Source organism: Enhydra lutris, unplaced genomic scaffold (assembly GCF_002288905.1).
Source record: "Enhydra lutris kenyoni isolate GAN:26980312 unplaced genomic scaffold, ASM228890v2 scaffoldscaffold3, whole genome shotgun sequence".
NCBI classification, from domain to species: domain Eukaryota; kingdom Metazoa; phylum Chordata; class Mammalia; order Carnivora; family Mustelidae; genus Enhydra; species Enhydra lutris.
In genome coordinates this window covers 73,018,837-73,043,875 of record NW_019154087.1, presented here as the reverse complement: position 1 = coordinate 73,043,875, position 25,039 = coordinate 73,018,837, and the positions used below count along the sequence as shown (strand labels likewise).

The 25,039-nt window shown below is 39.9% G+C and overlaps 1 protein-coding gene across 1 annotated transcript in view; it reads left to right on the top strand.

Annotated features, from left to right (window-relative positions):
- LOC111156103 (integrator complex subunit 9) overlaps positions 1-25,039 on the top strand; it is a 106,592-nt gene that overhangs the window by 43,900 nt on the left and 37,653 nt on the right. The window contains exons 4-8 of the mRNA XM_022516720.1: positions 3,164-3,226; positions 6,776-6,915; positions 9,098-9,184; positions 23,545-23,665; positions 24,507-24,641. Coding sequence (XP_022372428.1) covers positions 3,164-3,226; positions 6,776-6,915; positions 9,098-9,184; positions 23,545-23,665; positions 24,507-24,641 — 546 coding nt within the window. The remainder of the gene's footprint in view (positions 1-3,163; positions 3,227-6,775; positions 6,916-9,097; positions 9,185-23,544; positions 23,666-24,506; positions 24,642-25,039) is intronic.

The window sequence follows — 25,039 nt, the reverse complement described above, 5'->3', positions numbered from 1 at the left end:
TCTTCAGTACTTGGTGATTATTTTTAAGAGCCTTTTAGGGAATCTCAGTGTTCAGATTCAGGTCCAATTTGCTCGTGTGTAAAAATCTAAGAACTTCTGCTGCAAATACATTTTATCACCACAGAAAGAAAACTATTATTTTTAGAATTGCGATGAGAGTTTCAAAGGTAATGCCTATAGAGACTTCCATCCAGTTCGTTCTATTTTCAGGCTGTTACTGACTCCATGACGGGAAGGAGTAAAACTTTTTTTAAAAAACAACTTTAAAATCCTCAAGAATGTGAGTTTTAAACTGCTTCCGTCAGCAGTTAGGTAAGGTAGGGCTTTGAGAAAAGTTTGGTTCTCACTCTTTGGGTGAAGAGAGGCCATGGAAGGAGGGCAGTGTCATCGTCTGATCAGATCACTCTGGCTGCCATTGGAGAACAGACTGCAAAGCCTGTGTTAACTTTCCAGGCAATGTGTTCTTGGGGGAGTAGGAAGGGAAACATGTTCTTGGGTAAATTTAGGTAGAGGGCCTTCTAAACTATGAGCTATCATCTTCTCGTTCCAACCTTTCCCAGTAGCCTAGAATGGACAGCCTTATATAGGTCATGACAAAAGAGCATAGTTCTAGGAATCTAGGATTTGGGATTTTATTGTGACGAGTCACTGACTAGGCCTACAGTAAATGACTTAAATAACTTTTTTCTTCGAGGCTGTTAAATTTTTTACATTAGATTGTCTTCACAGTAATTCCTTCTTCAGATCAGTTTTTAGGCAGTTAATTTATAAAGAGAGACCAGAGGTATAAAAAATGTTAAAACGATCATCTAGTTGCATTTTCTACTAAAAAGATCAGAGGTAAAAGAAGGTTAAAAACTGTAAAGCTCATCCATGCCGTTCTTAGTCCTCTAAATCATTCTTTTTGTCTCAAATTTCACAATTGAAAGACTGAAGAAATTTAAAGATCCTTAAAAAGAATCATCCATGTAAGGCATTTCCTTCTAACAACAGGTATTGTTAAATAAAGAGTTGCTCTTCTTACAGAATTAATTTCTGTAACCGCACCCCAACCTCCAGTGTAGGGCAAATGCATAATTTGAAGCCAGATTTCCCTCCTAGCTAACTGTAAAATTATGTGACATTCAAGAACCTGTGCACCTGATTTCAGCCTAACTCTCCTGCTGGCTATAAATCATTGTTCGCTGAGAAAGACTCAGAAGCATCCCATTACCGGTGCATTGTGAGCGAAAATGACTTGCATGTGTATGTGGGAGCATTTCATTAGAAGGGAGTGGTGAATAAAATACAGAGACACCGTAAGTGCGTGGAATGGCAAATATGCTTCTCCAGGCCAGGAAGGATGAGCGCCTCAGAGGAGGCTTGTCACGTGAGGTGGACATGCCCTGATGTGTAGCATTATGGGGAAGAAGATTACATAGGCAATTTAAGACCAGGCAGGACTTTGAAATTTCCATGATTTGTCTTTAATCATATTTAGCCTCATCCTGAGGGAGTTGGGAGTCTTTTCCCATTAAACATAATTGCTCTTTTGTTTTTTGCTAGCAGGTACATTGTAATTAAGAACTGTTTTCAGTCCATTTTTGGCTCAGTCTTTCACTGTTTAAATGGTAGTCCTATAAGAAGAGGAATCTGTTTATTATAGTGGAAGGCAAGAGGAGGAAGTCTTCTGTCAGGGTTCTGATATAAGACTTGTAAAATTCAAAAGGAAAATCACACATAGTTAATACCCTAATTTCAGATAAAGATTGAGAGTAGAACCATACAGACTCTAAAATATAAAGACACATATATAGAATATATAGACATACATGTTCATTGATTAATGAAAACATGATGGAACAAAATTCTAACAGTATTTTTCTTTTTCTGTAAAGAGCAAACTGTCAACCAAACACTGACTTTTACTGGTTTCCTTATAACATCTTAGAAAACTTTAACCTTAATGATCCAAAAAAAAAATCCTCCACAGATTTCAGTGTAAAGTATGAGTGAGGGAAGACAACAACTCTAGTGGCCTTTGGGAAGCACTGTAGCAGCCCCTGTTGGCGGCCCTCTCATGCCTGTTCTCTGCATTGCTCTGTCATAATTTCAGATGCCAATACCTGTATGAGTCTGCCAGAGAGATTTTCCCCCTGAAGCCACATGAAATGTAGGAGCTGCCATGTAAATATCCCTTATCACTTGCCTCTGAGAATGGTGACTCCAAGATGTATGTTTTATACCATTTCTTCGAGTTCCCAATGGGAATAAGTCCCAGCTGTGTGCAGTGGTATGTAGCTCAGTAACATACCATTGTCACCCCTCTTCCTTTCCCCTCATCACTTGCCTGTCCTCCAACTCTTTTCTCAGCACTTCCCTGTTAGCTTGTACTCACCCTTTTCTTGAGATCTGTTAGTGAGGGAATCCAAACTAAGGCATATTAAATGTCGTAGGTCATGAGCAGAGTGGGAATTGTAGTATATCTCTTTCTATATTAGTATACTTTTTTCTTTTGAAGGAATACATTTGGTTTACAATCCCAAATAAATTATATGCTCTGCAAGGACAAAGATTATATTCACAGAGGTGATGGTGATCATGGTTGTTTAATCCCTACCCTCTACTCTTAATCTCCCTCCTTGTTTGCCCCTTGCCCCTCAAACCTTGGTAGGAGGAGGAAAAGGCTGTACGTCGTTTGTCTGGGGCCAAGACTCCGAAGGTGATTACATAACAACGTCACTTAGAGGTGCTTGGCCTCATCCCCAGATTTCTGTTCCCTTGGGTCTCAGATGGGACCCAGGAATGTTTATTTCCATCCCAGATTATTCTGGTATTGCTAGTATGAACTGCATAACTGTGCTGGAAACTCATGATGCAGTGCTTTCCAGCACTGCATCATGAGTTAGAAAGCAGCATATGTCCATACATGCCTTAAAGAGGCATGTACATTTAGAGAATGTACATTCAAATTCTGAGTTAGCCACCAACCAGCGTTTTAAGGCACTTAGCCTCCCTGAGCCTAAACAGGAAAACAGTTGATCTGAGTAACCTTCCGGCTGCCCTCCAACTCTCTGGAAGTCCGTGATTCTTCATGGAAAGTTTGATTTGGGAATGAAGTTTCTTTGGTGCTGTGTCTGTTGGATATCTCTTCCTAAAAGTTTTTCCTTTTTGTACCTTTTAGGAGCTAAAAGAATGCTCAGGTCATGTATTTGTGGATTCCGTGCCTGAATTCTGCCTGCCAGAGGTAAGATGAAAGTGATTGTTATTGTAGAAACAAAGCATCTCTCTCAAAATGAAATCGAGAAATAATTTTAAGGGGCTTATTAGCTTTCTGTTTTCAAATTGAAATGAATCTGTTATTCTGGCACAGTATTATGTATCTAAAATATAATCATTTAGGAGCTTTTTATATTATCTGTAAGAAATTTAACTCTCCTTTTTGTATTCCTTGCTCCTTCTACAACCCCACTGACACTTTGTACCAGGGCATAGTTTTGAGCAAGGTACAGAAATAACTCAAGTTTTATAATTATATGCCTGTGCCTTAGATTAGCCGTACTTTTTGTAGTCTTACTTACAGTGGGTAATTGGGAATTGCTGTTATTCAGCCAATACAGTAAACTGTAAAAATGCTTGCTGACTTGAAATATCATATCAAATATTGCTTGAAATTCACAGATTCTGAATTGAGCCATGGATACCTATTGCTTACATATTATTATCACAGTGAGACTTGTTATAAGAGTCTGGGGCCAGTTTTATCATTTTAGAGGAAATGAAGATCAGTTTCCATTCATGTTAAAGGCATTTAATCCCAGCTGACAGTCCTCATCTCTAGACCAGCGTAGATGGCATTCTCAACAGACAGATAACGTCTAGGGAGGCCAGGTTCCTGAGGAAATCCACGAGAGAAGCTACCATCCTGTTTTTTCCATGCACCCAGTGGATTACAGTGCTTGTAGGAGATGCTTTCACAGTTCAATGCCAAAAGAAAATTTGGAGTACTTTTCCCCCTATTTTTGTACTCTCTTCCTGCCTCTCTTTCCATTTCAACACTCTCTGTAGATAAACTTTTTTTCTTCAAAGTATGTTTATGTGCCCTTTTGGGATAGTGGAATGAAAGAGAAGAAAGATACAGTAATTGAAGGTGGCAGTTAAGGGAACAAGTTTGAGATAAAGTCATAAGAGTAAGGGTGAAGGTAAAGCATTACCAAGAGTCCTGAGCTCTTCTAACTGCTATTCAAATCTTTTGTCCCATTCATTTGTCATTTAGGAATTGGTGGGGCAGGTCCCCATCTGTTCAAAGATTCCTAATCCCAAGTGCTACATTTATTTTCAGTTTTCTACATATGGCACTGACTGGTGCAACCTTCAGTTTATGGACAACAGCATAGAATTTATGAATTGTTCTCTAAAGACTTTCTGACGTGCTCCATAGAGCACTAAACAATCAGAAATTGGAATTAAACAATAACCATTTCACAGTTCATCTTTCATTGTGCTAAAGGATTATCAATATATTTAGGCTTCTAGAGCTGTTGCATAAGGTTTTTCAACTTGTATTGTCTTGTAGTTGGTATCAAATTAATAATAGTCACTATTTTAAGGTAGAGGTAGGGTATTTATGACTGGGAGAAAAAATAGTCACAGGATCAGGAGAGAGGTACTTACTCCAGTCCAGTCTTTGCAGCCTTGTAAGTGAGCCAGGCAGACCTACTCCCAGTCTTCACTGAATTTATAATCTAGTGCAACTACCTGAAATATTTTTGTATCCCCCAAAGTCCACACTGTAGACTGAGTATGAGGTCTAGGGCAGTATAGTAAGCAGCCAGTAAATTATGAGCCTTTGACCCAGTTCATGGTCTGTAGAACCCAAGTGTATACAAGTTGAAAATTAAAATAATCCTCATTAGATTTCATCAAGTGAAAGAATGTAAGCAAATAGATAAATGTGGGTATATAAACATGGAATGGATGTTAAATTTATTTCTCAGAGGAAAAATGTTTGTGTAGGCACTCTTGATAGAGATAGATATAGATATAGATATAGATATTCCCCCCCCTTCCAGCTGTCCTCACCAGATTTCTCATGATTCTAGACTCTGTGGACTGATTCTTACATATTATAAAGAAATTTCAAACTCACCCAGTTTCTATACAGAAGAAGGAAAGTGGAGATGCTTTTGAGCTTTCTTGTTGCTTCAGCTGTTGTTCCCTTGTTTTCTTCTGGATCTGTCACCCTGTGATTATGTCTTAATTTTCTTATTTGTCTAAAAATGGTTCTAGAGAGGTCGTAGGGAACAGAACTAGTGGAATGTTACATGACCCTTCATTATGAGGGTACTGTCTTGGAAGTGCCGTGTACCATGGACTTAAGGGTGTAAATTGGCTATTACTGTCATTAGGCATTTTATTCACACAGATTGCCATTGCCCTAGCAATGAGTAGCTTCTGACCTCTGATCTACATGCTGTTCTCAAGACTGATTTTGTCTTGGTGGCTTTATTAAATTAACTTATTTCATATGTGAAGCCATTGAACTAGAAAATACCCACAGCCCAAATGGCACACCATCTCTGTTATTTGCAAAGACGGCACAGATATCTTTGTTACTACCTCTCTGTGGGAGACATATTAGCTCAATAACCCACTCTCCGAGCTAAAACACTTCCGTGGCTTACCCCATGCTGTCCTTAGTGCACCATGCAGTTTCTGAGAGGGAACTTCAGTGATCAAGATGATATCTGTGAGCCAGAGTGACACATTTTCCCACAGAAGGTGCAGTTCAAATGCTGCATCGCTCCAGTGACAGGGCACCAAGCCTTGCTTTGCACTGGCTTCCACAGCTGGGAGGGGACAGAGATGAGTCACACAGGATCCTTAACCTTAGAGACATTTAGTGCTGGAGGGACAGAGCAGTACTTTGAGGAGCTGTTGTGTAGAAAGGAAACTGTTGTAAGAGGGACGTCCATAAAGTGCATTAGCAGTTCCGAGGAAGAGATGTTGGGTTTTTTTGTTTGTTTGTTTTTTTCCTCACCTTGGCAAATCAGGAAGGCTTAATGGAGAAAGAGAATTGAGCCTTAAAAGACAGAAAGGACTTAACTATATGTGAAAACAATCTCTTCTATGCAAAGAGTTTTTATAAAATTTACTAACCATGACTGGCATTTTCCCTTTTCATGGGACCTTAATAAGGGAGTAAAAGGTAAATTTGTAGTGAAGGCTAGGGCAGAATATGAGAGTATAGTTATCTTTTGTAATTCTGCCACAAAATTTTTGTTGTTATTGTTCTGTGTCCAGCACCAGTGGTCAAAAGTTATCTCAAAAAAGGAAAAAAAGTTTCTGCCTTTGACTCGTGAAGAGCTGGTTTCGGCCTGCTTCTCCCTCTGATACCAGTAAATCCATGGTGGTTGTGCCTTATGTTCTCGTTCCCCTCACAGCTTCTGTTGTGCACTCTCTGCTTCATGGTAACTGGTTGCACTTGCCAGGCAGCAGCTGCTAGAGTGTCCTGTTGACGTTTACCCTCGTATGTCAAACTCGGAGCTCTATTTTAGTAAAATCAGAGTGCTGCCAGAGCACTCCTGCCTTCTCGTTAGCCATCCTGCCCTGCTACTTAATGTCAATATTAGGAAATACCCTAAAATGAGAGACCAGAAGTGTTGCAGGAAAGGCGTCATTATTCTGTAGTACAAAAACGACTTCTCTGCATTCTGACAGCATCATTTTTCAGTCACATCTTGCTGATCTGTGTGCCCTGAACAGAAATGTATCATTCCCTCCCCTTCCTTTGCAGACCGAGCTAATAGATCTGTCTACAGTAGATGTGATCCTCATCTCTAACTACCACTGCATGATGGCGCTGCCCTACATCACCGAACACACTGGTTTCACAGGCACGGTGTACGCCACAGAGCCCACCGTTCAGATCGGCAGGTGAGAGCCGTTATTCTTACCCCAGGAGAAAGTGGCTGAAGCACTCCTTCCTTCCCTGGGGACCGTCTAATAGTGTCGTGCCACGAGTGATTGCTGTCTCCTCCTGAGTAGCTAACCCAAAGAATTAGCATGAATAGATGACTCTCTAAATAAAACAAGTGCTCACCGGAATCGCCTTGAGGTTAATGCAGCGAGTACTCTTGGTCTTTTTTGTTGTTGTTGTTTTTGAAACAAAGACGGGAGGAAGGTGTTGGCGGAGACAGCTCCTCTGTGCAGGTGATACTAATTAGGAGAGGTAATGTTGAGTAAGACACCACAGAGTTGCAAGGCGAAGAGCTTCAGGAGAAAGCAGCATAACACATTTAAAAAAAGAAGAAATTTTAATACTTTTCTTTGAGAATTTCCCTCCTTTATGATTTAGCGCAGACTATAAATGGAGACAGCTTGCAGAAAACAGGGTAAGTAATTAGATGGTTGAGTTGACTGCTTTTGACAGAGTGCAACTCAGAACTCTAAGGAGCAAAAGGAGCCTTCCTTTGACTCTGAGAACACTCTGCCATCCGTCCCTCTTCCCCTCCCAAGCCTTCACGACACAGGTGGTTGCTTCAGGTAGCCCTAGCATCATTCAATGAGAGAAAAGTTATGTGAAGAAAATCACCAATACATCTGGGTGGCTTAGTTGGTTATGCAATTGCCTTCAGCTCAGGTCACGATCCCAGGATCCTGGGATTGAGCCCTGCATTGGGCTCCCTGCTCAGTAGGGAGTCCGCTTCCCCCTTTCCTGCTCCCCCTACTTGTGCACTCTTTCTCTCTGTCAAATAAATTAATAAAATCCTTTTAAAAAGAAAATTACCTACCCCAGAAAAAAGCATTGAAGCAAACTAACAAGTATGGTGAAAGGTAAAGATATCAAGACTCAAAAGGGAGGATCAAGGTGTTGATACGGACTCTTAGCTTTGGGTACCAGTGTCTTGCAAAAGTGCAAGAAGGTGAAATTAACCAGAGATGAAACCAAATATGCCTTGGTTTTTGTGTCAGCTCCCATTAAAGAGCATGTAATGTGTACAGAGAAACATCAGGGAATCTGAGGAAGAGACAGTACAAGGAAGTAAAACAGAGACGATAGATCAGTTGCAGGGAAAGGATAAGCTGAAAACATGAGATTCCAGTCTGAAAAAGTTGCAGCATGAGGAAGGACACACCAGACTCCAGAGAGCTACAGCCAGAACAATAATGCGCCTAGATCCCAGATCTTTGAATGCTGGAACTAGGGCTGCTCCTTCAAGATGAAAGGAGGAGATGGGATTAGGAATAAATAAATCTGATGAAAATGAAATGGAAGTTGTTCAATATTCAAATGCTAGTAAATTGATGGCTTTTCATGTCTCTGTGTTCATTGGGAGAGGATTTAAGCTAATATGGATCATCTGTACTGGATTCTGAAAGGGTATTCAAGAGATTAAAAATCTGTTTCTCGCTTTTCGATCATTCTCTAGCCTTGCAGGAGTCTAACTGTCTCTGTGCCATGGCGTCCTCAGAGCACATGTATCATGGATCCTCTCGAGTGAGGCATTTCTTCAGTTCCCTCAGTTGTGATTCCATTGTAATCCACCTTGTGGTCTGCACACACAACCTCTCCCTTTGCAGGTGCTTGAGTTAGCCTTTTAGGAGTAATCCTTAGAGTATTTTTCCACATGGAATTTTGTAAATCCCCAAAATACATGTCAAGAAAACGTACTTTTCCAGTTTAAAATGTCCAATTAATATTGTCATTTAAAAAAAAAATCCTGCCCCACCCTGCTACCACCACAATCAGGTACTTCACAGTCATTTGACTTTTTCCCCTTTTATATTTTTAGTTATATAAAGGCAGAGATCTTAAGAGAGACAGTTAAACCACAGGCTTGTATATTTCAGTGTTCAAAGATAAGATGCATGCGAGGCTTGTTTTAAAGGTGAATTAAATCATTTATGTTCGAAATGTTTAACATGGAAGTTCAATGAGATGGTTGGGGTTTGGTTCAGGTTTATGTAGAAGAGTTTCCAAGTTTATATGCAACAGAGAGAAAGATGATTGGGGTGGAGGGAAGGCATGCCAGCCCATTTGTCTTGACTGCAATATTAAGAGTATAGTGTTTTTCTTCTCCTTTTATGACGTTCACCACTTTTCTCTTTAATTCAGGCTTCTCATGGAAGAGCTGGTGAATTTCATTGAGAGAGTGCCCAAGGCTCAGTCTGCCTCCTTGTGGAAGAACAAGGATATTCAGCGGTGAGCAATAGGCCTGTATGTTCCTCTGGACAGTAGACCCTAGGTTTTGCAAAACAGTCTCATTTATTTTCTTATGTTACGCTTTAACATTTATACTGTTAGAACTAGAGATTCTCTTTTCCTTATTTTAGGGAAGGGCTGTGTTTGATTCAACCAGCACACAGTGGGAGGCAACCATGCCTTGTCCAAGGTACTGTGCTGTGTCTGAGTTTTTAAAAATTAGTAAAACAATTGGCACTGTCTTTGAGGTGCTCAGGGGTTGATGGGAAATCAGATCATTAACAGTTAAATTGCAGTCTTCGGTGGCATATATTGTAAGAGGTGCCTTTCATGGTGCTGTAGACTGTCAGAAAATGAAGAACTTTCTGTGGATGGAAGCTGAGGAGGACATTCCTTAGGAGATGACAATGAAAGTGGGTCTTGGAGGAAGAAGAGGACTCTTCAGGATAGAAAAGATGAGGAAGTGCGTTCAGACACAGCATGATGGGATATAGTGTATTGGGGGACCAGGGAGAAGTACAGCGTAGATTAGAGTGGGAAGGCGGAGAGAAGAGGTGAGAGTTGAAACTAGAGAGGTACATTGGAACAAGATAATGAAGAATCTGATATGTAAAGTTTGAGTTTTATAAGATGGAGAGTGGGGAGTCCCTCTGTGGCTTATAAGGAGAGTGATGTGATCACATATTTGTTTGGGGGAAAGTAACTCTGGAAGCAGCGTGGGGGATGGATGGGGGTGCGGAGACAGGAGCAGAAGACCAGGGGTTGGACTGTCAGAAACCCAGGAAAGAATAAAAACCTGAACCGAGGCAGTAGCAGTGAGCATGAAGAGTCTGACTTAAAGACATTTCTAAGACACAATTGAAATCAATTGGTAAGAACTGTAAAAGAGGCTATAAAGTCAGCCTTAGGAAGATAAGCGGAGAGCTGAGTGGAAGCCAAGGGAGAAAAGAAGTTTTCCCAAACCTGGGCTTGTCAGTGGTATTAGATGCTGCAGAAATATCCTGTAAAATGAAGATGAGACCCTTGGTTAGGAAATCCTAGAGAGATTCATTTTATTTGAGTAGGAAACCAAACCAGATTTTAAGAGGTGACAGAAGTAGAAATACAATGGCGGAGGGAAGGAGGCAACTTGATTCTACTTCCAGGCTCTCATATTTCATTGGACAACAGCCAGTCTTTAGCTTACTGCAGTTTCTCTGAGCCTCCCAGCTGCTGCCCTACCTCCTGGCCCCACAGTGGTCCCAGCCTTCCAGGCCTCACATCCAGGGTCTGGAGTAAAAACTTGTCATTGGCTTTTTAGGTAGTGGGTATCCCATATGTGCCTACCTAGGTCCACTGTTTTCCAGCCACCTTGCCACTGACTTCTCTTTTCCTCTAGGTCAGTAACTTGTTAGCTCTCTAGTTATCTGAACTTTGGAATGTCTTAATTTTTGTGAATGTTGTTTCTAAGAGAATATGTATGTATAGGGGCACCTGGGTGGCTCAACCAATCAAGCTTCCTACTCTTGACTTCGGCTCATGTCATGATCTCAGGGCCCTGCGGGAAGTCTCCCTCTTCTTCTCCCTTGCCCTCCTGTGCTCTCTCTCACTCGCTCTCTCTTACTCTCTAATAAATCTTGTTTTTAAAAAAAGGACATGTATGTGTAGCTAAGAAAATATGCTTTGTTTTTATACTGTAACTGTTTCAGAGTCTGAGCATCTGTGTGTCCTCTGTGCATTCCTTTGTGTATGTGTTATTTGTTTTATTTAACTTAAATAGCACTTGCTGTGTGCCAGACATTATTCTCAGTGTTTTACTTAATTCATGTAATTCTTTAACATCATCCGACAGAAGAGAAAACAGCCACAGACAGGTTAAGTAACTTGCTCAAGGTCAGCCAACTAGTGAGCAGTAGGATTTGAATTCAAATCCAGGCAGGAAGTCTAATCTAGTTCCAGAGTTTGTGCTTTAACCATTATGCTGGGCTGCCTCTTGGGCACACGTGTCTCTTCTCAAGTGCATGTGAGCCCCTTCATGTGAGGGGAAATATGTGTAACTGTGCACGTTTTCTCTTCTGTTTGATGGATCTTCTTTGTATCTCTATTAACTTGATTATGGATATCATGTCTGTATGTCTTCGTGGTAGAAAATGTTTTCTAGACACATACACGTCTGAGTCTTCTGTGTGTATATGAGTGACTTCTTTGATCTAACCACACACCTACTTATGACAAGGTCCCTTCCCCTTCTCATTTTGCATTCTTATTCTCAGCTGCCTTTCCTTCTGCCCATTGCTGTCCCTCCTTCCCCTTTCTTTGTCTCTCCTGTGTACCCGCTGGGCCACATCAGACCTAGTTGTCTACATTTCCCTCCTTAGAAATTTTAGGACTTTGTTTTCTTTCCCTGTGGAACATGTATGCCTTGGCTTCCCTTACTTCCTCCTTTAAAATTTGTACCCTTTATAATATTCTGCCATAAATAATTTTGGCACACCAGAGGTGATGTTCAAAGGTCACTGTTTCCTGGCTCCCGAGCCCTGGGCCAAGTCTTAGGAAGTCCCACGTCCTTAATTTGCCTTTTCTACTGTGACCTTGAGCAGAGTCCTTGGCATTTTTCCTTTGCCTCCCATTCTTTGTGAAATACAGCAAGATAAATGGCTTACCAAAAAATGCCATCATTTATTAGGGAGAACTAGAAGGAGCAGAGGGTGAGGAGGGTGGGGTTCCCTTTTAAAAAAGGATGCTCCTTGAGATAAAACCTGAACTTGCTATCTCGCCACCTGGTGGGCAAAAGTCTGAAACTGTTGAACACTAACTTGGTAGAGAAGCAAGGAGAATAACTTGCACTATTGGAGAAGACTGTATTTCCTTATTTCATATATCATAACCATATTTCTGATTCTGGGCAAGTATTTTGCTTTGGCTTTTGAGCATGAGATGAGCCACAGTTACTGACAGAGAAAGGGAAGAGTCTGATTATTAGAAAGAATATCCTACAGTGTTAGAGAACCAAACCAAGCAAGCTGTGTCCTCTTTTTCCCCTGAATAAACTCACCACAAATATTACAAGTAGTAAGAGGAATTTGAAGAGCTATTTTGTAATTAACATCAGACAAAAGAGTTCTTTTGAAATATTCACCTAGAATTTAACCTTGGGCCAGAATACTAAAAGTGTTTCATTTGAATAACGTTTATGCCAAAGGATTTACATCACTTTATAATTTCTCTCTGTCACGTACCAGTTTCTGTCCAGTGTCCCAAAGTACTGTGGTGAAACTAAATTGAGAAACACTGGTTTTTTGCTGTCCATTACAGTAGATATTTTTCCCAAGCGCTATGAGCTGTGTCTTATTTTTTCATTCCCTCCCCCCCCCCCCCCCCCCCGCTTTTTAATTCCTGTACTCATCTTGTCAAGAGAGGCCTCAGGTAGGGATCACAGACTCTGCTGTCTCCAGGGATGGGGAAGGTAGATACAGGAGTAAGGTGGACCAATGGCCACACCCGTCTAAAGGGGCAGCTGAAACACAGCTTCAGCAGATTATGGCCAGATGGAAACGTGAGCCCATTGCTGCCAAATCCCCCCCCCTTTTTTTTCTTTTCTTAAGTTAAACTCAAAATCTGGATGTTTTAAATGTGAGGTTTTCTTCATCTTTTTAAGATGTTGGCTCACACGTTAAAATAAAATCCTGTATGATCCAAGCAAAACACCTCTGAGTTGGATTGGAGACTCAAGCCCTCGGTTTTTGACTTAAACTTTACACAGGCTGTCTCTTGGTTAAGTGCCTGGAATTGATGCATTTTAGTAGCTTAAGTTATTTAATAAGACTGTGAACTAAAGAAACTAATAAATTAAAATCTTTCAGACTCATTGGTCAAAGGGATCTGACAAACTCTCTTAAATCATTTGAAGTTAGTTTGAGTTAGCTTTTGATTTAGTATTAGTATGTACACCAAAAGAAGCTATTACTCTTGCTTTTGGGCAGCTGTGTGACTCCCTGCCTTGGTTGACACTCCTCCTGAGATTTATTTAGAAGTTAGCCATCTTTCTTCCTCATTTTGATGCTGCAGTTTACTCTTCTTGAAAAAGAGATTTTGAAGGGTAGGAAATGGAGACTCCCTTGCAGTGTAATTTTTGAGTCTCTAACTTTCTCATACCCACACTAGAAGTTTAGGGTTTGCAATAGGAAAATTTAAAGTGGAATATTCCACTTAAGAAACTAAACCAGCTAGAAATCTAGTTATAATTAAGGAGAAATCATTACAGGATATTGTCATAACCCTCTTGCAAGCATTAAGGAATTGTGCACCGATATATTCCTTGCTAAAATGTTATGGCCGTTTTCAGTAGTCACAGCTTAAAATGTGGGTTCATACCTTACCGAAGACATGAAAGAAAACACAGTTGAAGTTCCTCTGCTCTGATGCTCCCTGGGCATTTATAGAGGAATTTATCGGGTCTAACTATATGGTAGGGAAAAAATTAAAGCTATGGGCTTGGAGATCAAATAGACCAGTGTTTAAATTTCATATCTGCTTCTTAGTAGCGGTAGCAGTTTATTTTTTCTAGGCTCTGTTTCCTCATTTATAAAAATTTTATAAAATAAGAATAATATTAGCAACTTTGCAGGGCTGCTGGGAGGACCAGATCAGCATGAGAGTCCTTAAAACAGTGCCAGGCACATAGTAGTTGCTCTGTAAACACCAGCATCCTTTTTCCCTTTAATGATACACTTGGCTGACTAACACCCTTTGAGTAATCAGCACACCTTTGCCTTCCACAGGCTTATTTATCTTGAGACGCCACCTTTCCTGATGAAAGCAAGGTAGTATAAGAAGGAAACTGTTTTTCTAATCCCACTCTTGCCTCCTGTTAGCCCTGTCATCCAGATACTGGGACTCATTCTCCTTTTTTGTAAAACAAGGAAACTGAATTCAAGTATCTCTGAGTTCACTTAGGTTATAGTTTTTAAAGATGTCCAAGGGAGAGAGGCTCCTTCAGCCAGCGTTCATTGAGTGGCAAGTACTTCGATGAAGTCATCAGCACTTGTCCTTGAGCTTTGCAGTTCCAGAAACTTAATCATTTCATTTCACTCAAAGTTGATTAGCCTCTGAGGGGCTGATTCGGACTAACTAAACTGCCAGGATATTGACTGACAAACAAAAATCCCATTTAATTACTTTATGCTGAGACATCTGCCTGGCTCCAGAACTAAAAAGGTTAGGACACTCTGGTCTGGTCAGCAGGTTCACTTAAGAGATTAAGTTTAGATAAGAGGAGGGGTTTTTTTGATAAGAATAGGATCAAAGCAGAGGTATTTTAGGTATTCTGGAGAATTGTTTCTATAGTGCTTTCGTAGCCTAAGCGATTGCCTTTGTCCTTTTTAGAGATAAATTGGTCTAAAACAAAAATCAGGCTTTCTATAGTTTCAGATTAGTATTGAGAAATGCTTGATTATCAGGCTTCACTTCGGTAAACTCTGTAAAAATCACCACTCTGCTAACACATTTCCACTCCACCCCATCCACGTGTATTTTAAGCACACTTTGCTGTAATGAGAGGAAAAAGACTTCTGCTTCTTATATTCTTTGTGTTCTGCTCTTATATTCATTTTGCAGAGTCCTTCATTCATCACACACTTAGAAAACACCCAACCAGTGTTTTATCTACAAGCTTTTAAGTGGTCCTTGTGGACTTTAAAGTCTTAATCTTTAACACAAACACCTGGTCTTTGCTGCTTGTTGGATGCTGGTAAGATGGAAGAAGAGACAGCAGAGCTCTGGCATGATGTTAGAGCACTGGGGAAAGTTTATTAAGCACTCAATATGTTAAGAAAAAACAAAACAATGAAATCTTTTAGAAAGTACTTATTAAACATTTAGACTTTGAGAACTTGACTTTGATAAGTTAGGAAGCCATAAAAATTAGAACTAGTTCCCACTGGATTTCCTTATCCAGCTTATCCTGAATCAGCTAATAATCTTAATGGCTTCAAATGGCTCTAAAAATGCCACTCTGTAATTATGGCCTCAAGTAAGCATAAGCAGAATTTTAGGGAAAGCTGGGTTAGAATGTTAGGGGATAGAAGGAAATAGTGAAAAAGTGACTAAATATCTCAAAGGAGTAAGAAAAGGCTGTTAACCAAAAGAATTTGTGTGTGTAAATACGGAATTCAGATGACTTATTTGTTGATTAACTGCCAAGTGCCTGGCATCATGGTAAGTTTGCAGGAAAGTGCCCAAAAAAGTTCAAGACATAGTCCCTGTACCCAAGGAGCTTATCAAGCAAAGATTATGTACTAAGTGGCAAGACTTAGCCTGGGCTTGGCAGGTTAAGTAGGGTTTCAAAGAGGGAAGAGAAGATTCTAAAATAAGGGAAGGGTATGGGCAAAAACATGGCAACATGGCATGATGATGGAGAGGTGGCTGAATTAGTTAAAATCAGCCAGTGCACACCAGGAAGGAGAGAAAAGAATTGGAAATTAACATTATATAAAAGAATATTGAAGCTTTGGTCTTTTGAAAAAGTCAGCAGTATCTTTGACTAATTCCTAGTTTAAGTCTTTTCTCTAGCTGATAGGAAATTCACCAAATTATGAAAATTTTGTCATCAAACATATATGAAAAAGGAAACCTCTGGATATTTCACAAACTGGTCATAGTGCTCAACCTCTTGCCAAATTTACTGGTACACCGCAGACAGAACTTGTTGATAATTGGCTCACTGGTTCCTACCTTTCCTGGGGCAACAAATGAACAGGTGTTTTGTCTTTTGTGTTGGGTACCACTCAGTGCTGAGGATATGAAAATGCAAAAAGACACTACTATGTGAGTAATATGATATGATGGAATAAAAACATATGCTGTTTTTGTTGTTGTATGTAACAAGGCTGTTCTCTCCAACAATGCTGTAGTAAACTGGTTGATAAAAATCATCATGAAGGTTTCTCTATAAACAGATAATTTCTTTAGTTCTTTGGAACATAAATTTATTATTGCTATGCCATCTACTCTGAAGAGAAGATGAGAAAAGATCCAAGTTGAAATATATCTGAATTTTTCACACGTCCTTTGTTTGGCTTAAGGAAATCGTTTCCCTACCTGAAACACTCCAGTAATTTCTCTAGAAGTAGGTTCTGAACTGTTAAAGACAGAAGTAGTAAATGTTTCACATCTTAAGTCTTCCCTTTTTCCCTTACCGAGGGCTCAGAGCATTTGCTGGCTTAATCTGGAGGTTGAATATATGACTGTTTAATCTCTAACAGAGAGTGGAAACACTAGCCAAATGCCTCATTTGGAGAAAGACTACTCCAGATTTTAATCTGCTTAATTTTTGTAGGACCTTATCCTAGGTGGGAAGTGGGGAGAGTATGCTGGGAAGGGACATCAAGGGAAGAAAGTAAAGCCCAGATGTTGTTTGCAGAATGACAGTGCTGATTGTCAAGGGATGGGAAAAGGAGATGCATAGTAAAGAAAGAGGGTCTAATATATAGAATGGAATAATACTCGGCCATCAAAAAGAATAAAATCTTGCCCTTTTCAACAACATGGATGGAACCAGAGAGTATTATGCTAAGTGAAATAAGTCAGAGAATGACAAATACCTTGTGATTTCACTCATATATGGAATTTAAGAAACAAAACGGTTGAACATAGGGGAAGGGAAGGAAAAATAAAATAAGATGAAACTAGGGAAAGAAGCAAACCATGAGAGATGCTGAACTCTAAGAAACTGAGGGTTGCTGGAGGGGAGGTGGGTTGGAGGAAGGGGTAATCGGGTGATGGACATTAAGGAGGGCACTTGATATAATGAAACTGGGTGTTATATGCAACCGATGAATCACTAAATTCTACCCCTGAAACTAACAATACAATATATGTTAACTAAATTGAATTTAAATAAAGAACTTAAGAAAGGGAGGGAGGAAAGTAGGAAGAAGGAAAGAAGGAAGGAAGAAAGGGTCTAATCTAGCCTTGTGTATGACTTTTTGCCCACCCTCTAAACGGAGGTGACTCAGTTGCAGCAGCCTGGCAAAGCTCAGAGCAGTGTAAAGCGAATTCACCTAGGTGGAAAGATGCCGTTGGGCTGCAGACGTTATTTATCATCCGCCCCACCCTCTCAGGCCACTCCCATAATAGCCTTCCTGCTCTGGCATAAAGTTAAGAAACCTTTCTGCTCCTACCCAACCCAAAATAAGTCTTTATTTTTAATGAAGGTCAGCTCTAGGGGGCCCAAGCCCTGGTGCTCCCTGATCCTGAGGAATTTAAAGGAGGAGCTAAAGCAGGAGAGTAACTTAGATTTTTCCTTGAGACCATGTAGAGCAATGCTTGGGCCACTCAAGTTCAGAGTCATTGCTGCTCATTGAACTAATTCACCCCAGGCTGAAGTTTATTTACCATGGTATTGTGGGAAACCGCATATACTCCTGAGTGGCTGCATCTGGGGGTAGGGGGCAATTAGAGACCATCTGTGTTCAGCATCTGTTCTGTGTCAGAGACTCCCACACATTATGTCATTTAACCCTCACAGAACAACTCTGAAAGAAAGGTGCTGCTCTCCCTATTTCACAAATGAGTAAACAGAGGCTCAGAGGTAAAGAGGTAACACTGGAATTTATACGCAGACAAGTCTGTAAATCCTGTTTTTTTCCATCCTGTGCCTGGGAGAGAAACCTCTCCTTCCTCTGAGGGGTTGGCAGAGAGTCAGCAGGAATGTGGAGGGAGAAGAGAAGTGGTGGCAGCAGCCCCCACCGGGAGCCGTCCAGAGGGGCCTTCTGTGCCACTTCCCTGCCTCTGATACACAGTCAGGCCATGTTCCCAAAGAGCAGGTGAGATGTGCACCTGGCCTTGACCGCTGTCACAACAACTGAGAAAAAGTGACAAATGGTCTAGATTTTAAAGGAGTAAGTGTTGTCCACGCGAAATCAGAAGACGACAGTGTGGTGGGTTACAGGCTTGAGGGAGCCTGGCACTGAGAAAGCTGTTTATAGCTCAGTTTATAGAACAAAGGCTGAGGCAGGACCCAGATAAAGAAGGGCCTTATAAAGTCATGCTAAGAGCCTTGGATTTTATCCTGAATTTAATGGAAAGCCATTAAAGTGAAGGAGAGGAGGGGTGGGTCTGTGCATATGTGTGTGTGTGTGTGTGTGTGTGTGTGTGTGTGTAGATTTGCATTTTTAATGTATCATTTAGACCCTTTGGTGAGGAAAGGCAAGTCTGCAGACAGGGATGACTCATGGCTTTTGACATCTCTTTATTGCCTTGTACCATTGTAGAAATTTTCTGGACTTAAGCTCCTTATGAGCAGAGGCCTTTCTGTTGTTCCTGTTAATATCTCTTATAGGACTTCAATGCTATGGCTGTAGTCAGGGCTAAATATTTATTGAATAAATATTATAAAACCTAAAGCAATCCGGTGTACATAGGATAGATAAATGAAATAAAATCTTGTGTCTGTTTATACAGAAGGTAAAGGGAAGAATTATTAGTATTTTGTTGCTGGAGAAACAAAGGTGAAGAGTATTGGAACAATGTGATCTATATGCTGGGTTAGCTAAACTCACCGGCCACATAACATTGTTAGGATTATTTTTTCTTTCTTGCACGACTTTTTGTTTTCCCTTGAGTTAATTGGGCTCTTGTTTGCTTATTTGCTTAGTTTCCTACATACTTCTTACTGATATATCTCCAACCTCTCTGCCATTTGTATAGGTCTCTCCTTAGTATGTTCAAACTCACTGGGTGTTGTAACAATTTTATCTTCTTGGAAATCCTCTCCCAGAGCCTTCTGTCTTTCCCCAGTCTGATCCCAGCTGCTCTTGGACTTGCTGCATGGCTCCCAGTTTAGGATTTCCTTCACCATTATCCTGAAGATATCTTCAGCTCTTTCTTCTGTTGGAAGCTCTATTTCCTGGGTCTTTCTTCATGTCTTCCTTTTGCTGGGGACATCCTGAGGAAGAATGCACACAAGGTCAATTTTCTGAGCCCCTGCCTGTCTAAAATGCCTTAGTTCTACCCTTACCTTCCAGTGGGTAGAAATCTAGATGTGGTAACAATTTTCTTTAGCTTCTGGAAATGCCACTGAAAAGTCCAGTACTGTTCTGAGTCTATATCTTTGGTATGTATCCCACTTACTCCTTTGTGGAAACTTTAAGAATTTTCTTGTTCCTTAAATTTGTGATGATGTGTCTTAATGAAGGACAGTTTTCACTCATGTGCTGAGTACTTAGTGGGCCCTTACCATACAGAACAGAGGTTCCAGCTGTGGCCAAGCCCGTTTAATGGGCCAAATCTGGCCTGCCACAGTTGTTACAGGTAAAGTTTGATTGGCACAGAGCCACACTCAGGCATATACATACTGTCTGGGGCATTACACAGCTAAGTTGAATGATGTGACAGACTGTGTCTATCTTTAAGACAGAGCTTAAAATATCTGTGGCTTTTTACAAAACAAGTTTGCTGACACCCCCCCCCCCCCCCCCCCCCCCCCCCTCTCTAAAAAAACAACCACCTCCCTCTTGGCAAAAAAAAAAAACCAAAATTTTGTTTGTTTGTTTTTAAAATTTTCTCTGTCATGTTTTGTGTTTCCCTCTTTCCAGAACTCTCACTACTTAGATTTTGAACCACCTGGACTGGAACTCAGATCTGTTTTTCTGCCCTCTCTTCCCTCTCTTTGTTCATGTTTGCTCTTTTGCCTGAAAAATTTTGTTTACCTCCCAACTGAACCATGAGTTTTTCACTTCTGCTATCATAATTTCTTACTTTGGCATAATTTTATTTTTTAAATTAACCTTTTTATTATAAACAAAAAAAAACCCAAAAACAATACATAGTTAATAAATTTTTATAAAGCAGCCATCCTTATAAATGCTACCCAGGTCTAAAATAAGTATTTCCACTAACTCAGAAGCCCCTCTCTGTGCCCCAATCTACTTACAGCCCACTCTGACACATATATCATGGATTTCAACCCATTGCAACACTGTCTTTTTTGCAGCTCAGATTATCCCAGCTTTGGACCGTGAGCCTCTTTGTGCTGTCCACTGTGTCCTTTTATTATGACCTTTGTACCCTTTGATTGTTTCCTTGCTATGTACTTCAGCAAGATGTTTAGGACTCCTCTTGTACATTCCTTGCCCTACATCTGGAGTCACCCATTTCTCTAAAAAACTCTGTATTCTTTTAGTGGGAAATGGAATTGTCAGCTCCTGATCTGGTTGCTAACAATGGTTATTACTCCTGCATTTGTTGTTGTTTCTAAGTCATCATTTGGAGGAAAGAGTATGTGTATTTTCCTTCCCTTTTTTTTTTCCATGCTCATATTATATTATCAGATATATTATATTACAGCCATTACATACTATCTTCTCTCTCTTTTAATCTTTATTTGGTCTTACTTCTACATGACTGTATATTTAATACTCAGTACCAGCTTATATATCGATGTTTCTATAGTCATTTAGGTTGTCTGAAACTCATTCTTCACAAGATACCGCAGGATGGGATCATGAAAACAATATTCCCTGAGTTCTTGCAGGTTAATAATTGTTTATCTGTGCTCTATAAACTTGAGAGTCCGTTTTGTTAATGTATAATCTTTGGCTTGCATTTTTTTTCTTTGAATGTCTTCAATATTTTACTGTTTTTTCTTTGAGTAAAATAGCACTGCTGTTGAAACTCTGGTATTGTATTTTTCCCTTGTAAGGCATTCACTCTTTTTGCCTAGCTGCCCTAAAGTTTATTTAAAGTGTAAATATTTTCCCAGAATATATCTGGTGTTACTTCTTCTGGGTCAGTATTCTCAGGTATGCAGTGTGTCCCTTCAGTATTTAACTCCAAGCTTCTTTTTATTTTAGCAATTAGAGCTTTTAGTATTTGTTCTGTTCCCTTGTTTGGATTTCTGTTAGGGACTCCTTTTCTCCGTATTTTGCTTCTTCCTTGCCTGTCTTCATTATTTGCTACTTCCTTTCAAAGTCTTTTTATCACTTCATTTCTTTTTAGCATTTAATCTTTTCTTCCTGTGTTCTTCTTACCTGTTGTGTGTTTATCCGCTCTTATATTTCTATTAATTTAGTCTTCAATATTGAAAAAATTTTTTAAATTTCTAACTCTTTATTAAGTTCTGTCACCTTGTTTTGAAGCTTTTCTGATTTTTCTTTTATGCGGCTCTTTTGTGTCTTGTGTATTTTTTTTTGTTCTTATTTGAAATTTTGGTAGGTTTTGTTGGTATGCTTTCATTGTCTGTATACTGTCATATTTTTATGTCCAAGAGCTTTTTTATTCTCTTAATACTCCTCTTTTTTTTTTAATAGAAGTCACTTCTCATTTCTTAGTCTATCTTATTCATCTCTCTAAGGATAGTAATGATAGTATCTTTTAAAGTTTTATGATGGGTGCCTGGGTGGCTCAGTGGGTTAAAGCCTCTGCCTTCAGCTCAGGTCATGATCCCAGGGTCCTGGGATCGAGCCCCACATCAGGCTCTCTGCTCAGCGGGGAGCCTGCTTTCTCCTCTCTCTCTGCCTGCCTCTCTGCCTACTTGTGATCTCTCTCTCTCTCTCTCAAATAAATAAATAAACAAATCTTTTTTAAAAAATAAATAAAGTTTTATGCTACTAGCCTAATTTACTTCCTCTCTTCCTCCCTTCATTTGTTTTGGCCTTTATCATTTTAGAGACTTTCTTCAAGCATATGGTGATCCTTGGTTATTGGCCATGTTTAGGAGTTGGACTGTAAAAAACTGATTAGAAAGTCTGTGCCATGAGTTAGGACTTGTTGAATTCTAGACTTTACCATACTGTAAGCGGGTTGGGCCATTTTATCATGAAACCTCCAGTGTCAGTATCTTTTAGTTGATTTTTTTCTTTGCTGCCGATCAAATTCTTCAGAGAAGTTTCTTCTGGTCAGCTACCCTGGAGGATATAAGCCTGACTAATAGTGTTCTGAGAGCCTTATGAGAAGAAAATTGTTACTCTTAGTATATAAACTTTTGCCTATTAACAAAGCTGCCTCTAGATATTGATGGTTTCCCCTAGTCTAGACTTTCATTTTTAATTTCTCCAGAGAACAACCTCTAGCAACATGTGTGGGAAGGGAAGAGGCAGTCGCTGAGCTATCTGCACTAGGTGAAGAGAACTGGAAGGTTCTATATCTTAGCAGTATTTTTTTTTCAACAGATCCTCTTGTTTTTAGGCTCACCTTCAACCTCACTTCCACACGTGCCTATTGTTTCAGATTGCTGAGCTTTTTATGGGTTCTGCAGTATAAATTAATATGAATTAAATTTTCCTGTATCTGCTAAGTCAGTTGTCTTTTTACTTTCCACTTTCTAAAATGCTGTTGCTGTTGCCTCTTATTCTCTTTGTCTTGAAGGGGTGTGTGTGTGTGTGTGTGTGTGTGTGTGTGTGTGTGTGTGTGTGTGTAAAGCTCTTTACTCTGTTCAGTGGTATTTCAGGAGAGAGAGCAAAGCTAATGCACACTTTTCAGTTGACCAGAAGTTCCTTGATCTATTTAAACAGAGAATCTCTCTTATCCAGGTGTGTTCCCAATTCTGTTAGAACAAATGACACAGTGTTTTTCTAATGACAAAGTTTTGTTTGCTTGTTTTAAGGGATATTCCTGCTGCTGATCTGAAAAGTCATAAATTGTGTTTTATTCTCCTCCTTTATGCCAGGCCTCAACTATGTTTAACTCAGTCCTTTTCTATAGCTTTGCAGGCCCATGAATGAAGTGTATTTCATTTATCATTCATGAACAGAAAATAGAATTTGAAATGTCATGTAGAAATGTTCTGTGTTAAGACATACATGATAAGCCCTAGAACAACCACTAAGGAAATAACTCAGAGAAATATAGTGAAAAACCATGAAGGAAATTAAAAGGCTGCATCAGAAAATACTTACTTAGTATCAAAGGGTAAGTAGAAAAGGAGGAACAAAGGAACAAAAAAGACGTGAGACATAGAGAAAACAAAAATTGGTAAACATAATCCAGCTGTATCAATAAGAAATGTGAGTAGATTAAATAGTCCAAATGGCAGAGATGACCAGACTAGATTAAAAAATAAAACACACACAATATCTAGCTATATGCTGGATAAACAGAATAAAAAAGATAAAAAGAATAGAGAAAAGTTTTTTTTTTTTTTTTTAAGATCAACAAAACTAGCAAACCTCTAGCTAGATTGACAAAAAAAGAGAATACTCAAACTGCTAGAATCAGAAATGAGAGGGGGACAGTACTACCAACCTTACAGAAATAAAAATGATTACAGAAGAATCCTATACACAATTCTATGCCAGTAAGTTGGACAGTTTAGATGAGATGGACAGATTACTTGAAAGGAATCCACAATAACATAAAAAGTTGGCATTGTGATGCATTTACAGGCTGTTGCCTTCTCCACTCAAGGACGCAGTGGAAGTATCAACCTGGAGAAGATGCTATACAATGCAAGAGGTGAACTCTGCCCTTAGCAAAATCCAGCTGGTGGGATATTCTCAGAAAATTGTGAGTGTTAAATGATTTTAAGTGATACATGAATGCTTTCAATTTGTATTGTTACCCTTTGGGAGGACGACATCTCACCCTATTCGCTTCAGAACAGTGGGTGCAACCTTATAGGTTTTGGGGTTTTTTAAAATATTTTATTTATTTATTTGACAGACAGAGATCCCAAGTAGGCCGAGAGGCAGTAGAGAGAGAGGAGGAAGCAGGCTCCCTGCTGAGCGGAGAGCCCGATGTGGGACTTGATCCCAGGACCCTGGGATCATGACCTGAGCCGAAGGCAGACACATAACTGGCTGAGCCACCCGGATGTCCCGCAACTTTATAGGTTTTGGACAAGTGAAATAGGAAATAGAGAGTATAAGACAGATCAAGAAGCAGTTTGGCAAGTAAAACTTTCGAACTCTGACCGGATAGTTAAGGATTCCCATTTTTGTTAACTTGTGCCCAGAGCCACTCAGTATAGAATGACCAAGAGATTAATGCCTAGCCTAAAAAAAAAAAAAAGAAAGAAAGAAAGAAAACCCAAGTATTTCTCTCTTTGGTCTTTCTGCTAATCTGTTGTCTCTCTCTTTTGATGAGTAAAGACTGGGTGCCTGGTGTATGTGGCTAGGCTGAAACTCAGAGAGGAGGCAAGTCAAGACTGTAGGATTGCTTTCTGGGTCTACCTATATGGCATTGTTTTGTTTTGTTTTTTACTTTACTTTATATTTTCTGTTTTACTTTAAATTTTCTTTATCTAAGTGAACAAGGATATTTCTGGGTTTTTTCCCTGCAAAGAGTTACCTGGTGTGACTGCACTGCTGAAAGCTCATCATACATTCTTACCGTGGCTCTTTTCTAGGAGCTTTTTGGTGCAGTCCAGGTGACTCCGCTAAGCTCAGGCTATGCCCTTGGAAGCTCCAACTGGATTATCCAGTCCCATTATGAGAAAGTATCGTATGTTTCCGGATCCTCCTTGCTTACCACACATCCCCAGGTAATTCTAATTCTCTTTTAACACTCAGGTTTTGGTTATTTAACCCAAATTCATAATGTATCCAGAGTATCATCAGTTGGGGGTTTTTTTGTTGTTTTTTTTTTTTTTTTTTCAATTTTTTATTAACATATAATGTATTATTAGCCCCAGGGATACAGGTCTGTGAATCGCCAGGTTTACACACTTCACAGCACTCGTCATAGCACATACCTTCCCCAGTGTCCATAACCCAACCCTACCCTACCCCCCTACCCCCTTCCCCCGGCAACCCTCAGTTTGTTTTGTGAGATTAAGAGTCTCTTATGGTTTGTCTCCCTCCCGATCCCATCTTGTTTCATTTTTCCTTCCCTACCCCCCCAAATTCCCCACTCTGCCTCTCAAATTCCTTATATCAGGGA